At 35.8% G+C, this 5516-nt stretch overlaps 2 protein-coding genes and 1 long non-coding RNA gene across 3 annotated transcripts in view; 2 read left to right on the top strand and 1 right to left on the bottom strand.

Annotated features, from left to right (window-relative positions):
* LOC101242552 (E3 ubiquitin-protein ligase XIAP) overlaps positions 1 to 2186 on the top strand; it is a gene marked incomplete at its 5' end in the record, with an annotated part of 5821 nt that extends 3635 nt beyond the window's left edge. The window contains 3 exons of the mRNA XM_026839132.1: positions 604 to 749; positions 1057 to 1113; positions 1228 to 2186. Of these exons, the coding sequence (XP_026694933.1) occupies positions 604 to 749; positions 1057 to 1113; positions 1228 to 1427 (403 nt within the window). The remainder of the gene's footprint in view (positions 1 to 603; positions 750 to 1056; positions 1114 to 1227) is intronic.
* Positions 1753 to 5344, bottom strand: LOC100180379. The gene is made up of 6 exons (XM_002130875.4): positions 5229 to 5344; positions 4890 to 4982; positions 4244 to 4349; positions 3822 to 3970; positions 3313 to 3425; positions 1753 to 2793 (listed from the first exon to the last, which is right to left on the bottom strand). The coding sequence occupies exons 1-6, from the start codon at positions 5290 to 5292 to the stop codon at positions 2707 to 2709; spliced, it is 612 nt and encodes a 203-aa protein (XP_002130911.1). The 5' UTR covers positions 5293 to 5344; the 3' UTR covers positions 1753 to 2706.
* On the top strand, positions 3812 to 5395 carry LOC108950438. The gene is made up of 3 exons (XR_003396953.1): positions 3812 to 4028; positions 4273 to 4404; positions 5220 to 5395. It is a non-coding gene; the product is annotated as an uncharacterized LOC108950438 (long non-coding RNA).
* The last annotated feature ends 121 nt before the right edge of the window (positions 5396 to 5516 follow it).

Below are 5516 nucleotides of genomic sequence, written 5' to 3'. Positions count from 1 at the left end.
CTCGACAGTGAGCATGAGGTGTATGAATACACCATGTGTGTCTGGTGTATAAGAAGACACCCATGTTATAACCCGACAGTGAGCATGAGGTGTATGAATACACCATGTGTGTCTGGTGTATAAGAAGACACCCATGTTATAACTTGACAGTGAGCATGAGGTGTATGAATACACCATGTGTGTCTGGTGTATAAGAAGACACCCATATTATAACTCGACAGTGAGCATGAGGTGTATGAATACACCATGTGTGTCTGGTGTATAAGAAGACACCCATGTTATAACTCCTACAGTGAGCATGAGGTGTATGAATACACCATGTGTGCCTGGTGTGTAAGAAGACACCCATATTATAACTCGACAGTGAGCATGAGGTGTATGAATACACCATGTGTTTCTGGTGTATAAGAAGACACCCATGTTATAACCCGACAGTGAGCATGAGGTGTATGAATACACCATGTGTGTCTGGTGTATAAGAAGACACCCATGTTATAACTTGACAGTGAGCATGAGGTGTATGAATACACCATGTGTGTCTATGGTGTATAAGAAGACACCTATGTTATATGCGTTGTATAAACACAGCAATATTATCAACAGGCGACTTACTTCGGGAGGAAACTTGTACACGTCAGTTGCTGATTTGGTTGATGACATCACAGCTAATGAGAATGAGCCGAACAGTGACGATGATGATGAAACAAACACTTCTCAACCATCACAAACAACCACTGTTAAAACAACAGGTGATTATTGTTATGTCATGAACACCAGCCCCAAACCTGGGGTGGCTGGGTGGGCAGGCAAACCCTAAGTTGACGTTAAAATCAGTAAACATTACAACCAATAAGTGATATTTAGTTTAAAGTATTCGTGCCTACCCTGTGTTTATAAAGGTTTGGCGCTGTAATGATTAATTGTCTTCGGGGTTATTGCAATACAGAGGCCATTTATCTTTGTTGAGAAGCAATATATGTTGTTGGATGATAGCTTCGGTTTCAATATATGGTATGGTATATTATGTTCCTACTATTTATCTTTATGGTTCATTAGGATTCACAGAACTGCCTACCAATGAATCAATGGAGACCGAGATAAGCATTCCACCAGGTTTGGAAATTATATAAATTTAATTTTTGCAATATGTTCTTCATGTTTATAGTTATTTCTCTGAATGAATTAAACGTTAAAATTTAAATTATTTTATCACAAATGTTGTTTCAGATGTAACTCCCTCAATGGAGGCAAGGATAAGAGAAATACAAGAAGAAAGAAAATGCAAAATATGTTTGGATAAAGTTGCCGACATCGTGTTTGTGCCGTGCGGTCATCTGTGCACTTGTACAGAGTGCGCTAAAGCGTTACGCAAATGTCCGATTTGTCGTAGCAAGTTCGAGAGAGGGATCAAAACTTACATGTCTTAAGATATCGCATTTATGCAGCAGCTTGAAGAGGAGAGTTGAGTTGTGAATGCAACGTGTTTGCCATGATTTTGTGAATATAACATGTCAATTCTTCCTAAGTCCTGTCAATGCTGCTTATATTTAGTTTATTAGGGTTGTCCTTGTAGAAGAGATTCTGCTTTGTGATTATGAGGTTAAATTTTTGATGTCATTTTTTCATATGTCATTTCAATATTCAGCTCTCTAAAATGCAATATTATTATCTATTGCTTTATAAAAAACTGCTGCAACACCGTTTAAGTTTCAACCAACTTCCTTATCCATCTAAAATTCACATTGAGTGTTGTGTATTTTGATGTCCATCTCTATTTTGTTCAAACATTGACATGGAACCATCAACTGATTATTACGTCCCCATATCTCATTATGTAACAAGCGATGCGGCGTTTAAACGAATAGTTTGCACGAAGACGTTTTTACTTTGTTCAATCATAGATACTATGCTGCCTCATTTATATGTTAACGACTTGCCACAACCCAGCCTGTTTGTATTGCTCCATAACATTGCCAGTATACCTCTTTACCTGTATGGTTTTTCATATTGATTGTTATGCTTGTATCTATAACTGTTTTCACATTAATTCGTTGGTTGTAACTTGCAGACTGGAAAGGGTCTGGCTGCATAAATGCCATATCTATTTTAGCTGGGTCCAATTGGATATTAATTGTATGATTATATTTTTCGGATAGATTGCTCAATTAAACAACCATGTATAGCATAGCAAGTTGAGTCATTTAAACCTTGGCCGTTACAGACATTATAGGTTAACAACACATTTGATTTCCCCCTTGTGAAATTTGTGTTTCAGCTGCAAGAATCGGTCACTGGAGAAAACTTGATCGAAATAAAAAAAACTCAATGCATCAGACGTTTCCGCCTTCCCCTGCATTCCAATAAAATAATAGATACAGAATTATTTTGTATGCCGCCGAACTAGGCGCAGAGCCTACGCATTTGATAAATAAATGAAGCTTGTTTATTTCTCGCATGGCGGAGCAACGACAGTCACGGGTGTTCTATATGTAACTTTGTGGGTGATTGTTTTTTTCATTTTAAGATTATTTCGCAGATAAACAACTGCAACGCCATGACTGCACTATGGGACTGTGTAGTTTAAATTTGTCTATTCTACAGCTGTGTATATGCTTGAAGAACAAATGTTTTGATTTTGCAAGATGCATTTATTTTCCGACTATACGAAATAGAGCAACAGGTCCTTAATTCATTCAATCCTCAGCATTATTTACGAATGGCAGCTTCTACTCCCACGACGGCATCGAACACGGAAGATGTAGATACGTTGACAACTGTACCACCTTTGTTTATCTATAAAAATAAATCGGGCTTCATTATAATATAGTAGGTGTAATAGTCACGTTAAGTCATTAAATTTTGTACTTTTGTTTCACACGACTGTTGTTTTATCAACCAATATATAAGAATTAAATTTGTTATGTTTATGTTCATATGCCCTTTTTATGTTATTGGCGGGAAAACTTTGTTTTTTTTTAAATTGTTTAAATTATAAAAACAGATAGGTTTTAGATTAGCAGCTGTGCTGTAGATAAAGTAACGGTGACTGCAATAAATTGACACGAATGTTAATTTGTAATCAAATACTTGTCATTTTTTCACCCGTTTTATTTTAAATACTACATAAGCCGTGAATGCTAGTGCCACGAAAGTCTCACACACGAGTGTTAAAGATTATAGATTGCAATATATATTGTATTTTGTCGCTTATAAATTTAGACTTTAACACTATAGGCTTTAATGCTGTACAAAAGGCAGAAAAAAACTTCAAAAATAAATCAAAATTAAAACTATAAAAGTTGTTTAACTTACGGAGATAGTATTTGGTTGCATGATCACAATGACGTTACCAGCGTTTAATCGGTCGCCCATTGTTGGAGTGAACATCCTGTTTTGAATGTAACTTGTGGGCGTTGCCGTAACACCTGGATACAAAGTTTGCACAAATGCTTATATACCACGGAACCAGCGGCAAATAATCTAGATGTGGTTGTTTATTTTTTGCTAATTTTGTGGTGTACAGTGTTTATAATTTAGTGTTTATAACAAGTTTTGTCTTCGTTGTATGTGATATAAAACAGATTTTATCACTTATGGCATACCATGTAAATCAAATGCAATCAAAACAAAACTAGTTTTAAATGGGGTGCTAGTGAAGAATCTTGGTTTAGGCAGATGCGACAAGTGGTCCAAATTTAGTAGAAAGATTCTTCACCAGCACCTATGATTGTTTTGTAGACAATATAACATTATTGTAATAATTAGTCCATTGTAACTGCTAATTTATTCAGGTTAAAAACAATACATTTATTTATATTCACCTGGGCCTGTGAAAGTCAATGCATTAAGGAAGGTGATAAGATCTGGTTGAGTCTTTCTTTCTTTCAATTGGGAAACCATTGGGTTGATGCTGCCACCACGGAAACCAACCAACCCAATCTTAGTATCAGTGCTGCCAATGCTAAACTTCCTGCAAGAATAAGTTGAATTAGTTGATGCGCAACACTGGTGATATTTCTAGTTCCATGGTATATAAAACATTTTCTGCAAACTTTGTTTTATTTTTTCTTGGATACTTTTTAATATTTCAAGAACCCTGTGGTTTTTTTGTAAATAAACATGGAGTTTTTATAAGCAGGTTGTACTTTAACAAACTTAGAATAGCTTGCACAATTTATAAACAGCCATTGTGTTTCTAGCTTTACTATTTTTTATTTTTTATCAATATTAAGCACCATTTTACCTGATAACTGCACCAGCTATTTTTTTCAGTTTAAGAACAGAAGACATACTGCTTGTGATTTCGATGGCAAATACAACATCGAGAACAGCGTTTGGAGGGCAGAGAGCTGGGGGGGGGGGAGCTTTGATTATTTAATGAAGTGGAAATAAAAAGTAAAACAGGTACAGATAAAATACTTTATAGCTAACAGTTGATGCTAGGCGTATTGTATGGCTGATGGAGTTTTAATTTATGGTTAGAAAACTGATGTTTCAGTGTCTTATTTTTTAATTGTAATTATTTGCCTGAACAACGCCATCATATTTCTACATTGTATGTTTATAGTTATTATTGTGTATGGTAAGCCATTGGTGGAGTTAGTTACATCGGAGTATTTCTAGCACTTTGTTTTTAGAGGATCAATTTTATGACGCCCATATCAGTAAATTGAAAATTCTATTAAAAACATCCGGTTTATACATTGTAAGTTTTATAGGTTAAGATTAATGAACCTTTGGTTACTTTTATTCAGTGGCGCAGCCAGAAAAAAAATAAGGGGGGTTTTAATCAAAAAAACTTCAAAAATATTATTTTTTTGGTTTTAAAGGGGAGGTCACGACACCCTAAACCCCTCCTGGCTCCGCCACTGCTTATATTTATTGCTTACGTTTGCATATTGGTGCTTTGGGGGTGAACGTGGCTGTTTCTTTGTTTCTGCTTAATTCACATGTAGAGTGTGTTGAACCCACAGCGTAAAAACCTGGATCAAAATTATGAAATTATAATAGAGGCTCATCTATTGGCAACGTTTTTTAGGTCATATTGTATATTACCTGTTAAACTGATAAATCCTGATATTACAAATGGTGTTTAATTGAAATATAAATGAATATGTATAGTGTATACCCAGATAATTCACATAGATCACAAACTATGCCACTTGCATACCCATGTTAGACACCCATATATAAAAAAGCCTAATGTTATGTTGTAGTAGATTATCCACCTGAATTACATTCGAACCAACACTCAGTGCCAGGAATTAAGTTGCTATCCGGATTCGAGCACATCTTGGTACCATTTCCTGGGGCTGCGATGGGTGGGCAGGTTGGGGGGTCTGGGATGTCTGGAGGAAAATGTAAGGTTTAATATGCTTTGCTTTTAAACCAATGAGTGTCATACACTAACATGGGTGTCTTCTTATACATCAGACACCCATGGTGTATTCATACACCTCATGCTCACTGTCGAGCTATAACATGGATGTCTTCTTATACACCAGGCACACATAATA

This window comes from Ciona intestinalis, unplaced genomic scaffold (genome assembly GCF_000224145.3).
Source record: "Ciona intestinalis unplaced genomic scaffold, KH HT000158.2, whole genome shotgun sequence".
Classification (NCBI taxonomy): domain Eukaryota; kingdom Metazoa; phylum Chordata; class Ascidiacea; order Phlebobranchia; family Cionidae; genus Ciona; species Ciona intestinalis.
The sequence above is the reverse complement of the archived record's forward strand: the minus strand, read 5'-3'. Positions and strand labels throughout refer to the sequence as shown.

Bases quoted from the DNA above. Each gene is read 5' to 3' on its own strand.
- LOC100180379 (XM_002130875.4), bottom strand. From the start codon at position 5,292: ATGTGCTCGAATCCGGATAGCAACTTAATTCCTGGCACTGAGTGTTGG. The intron at 4,350-4,889 runs GTAAGCAATAAA...CCCCCCCCCCAG, and splicing joins CAAAGCACCAATATGCAAAC to CTCTCTGCCCTCCAAACGCT. The intron at 3,971-4,243 runs GTAAAATGGTGC...TTATTCTTGCAG, and splicing joins ATAGCTGGTGCAGTTATCAG to GAAGTTTAGCATTGGCAGCA.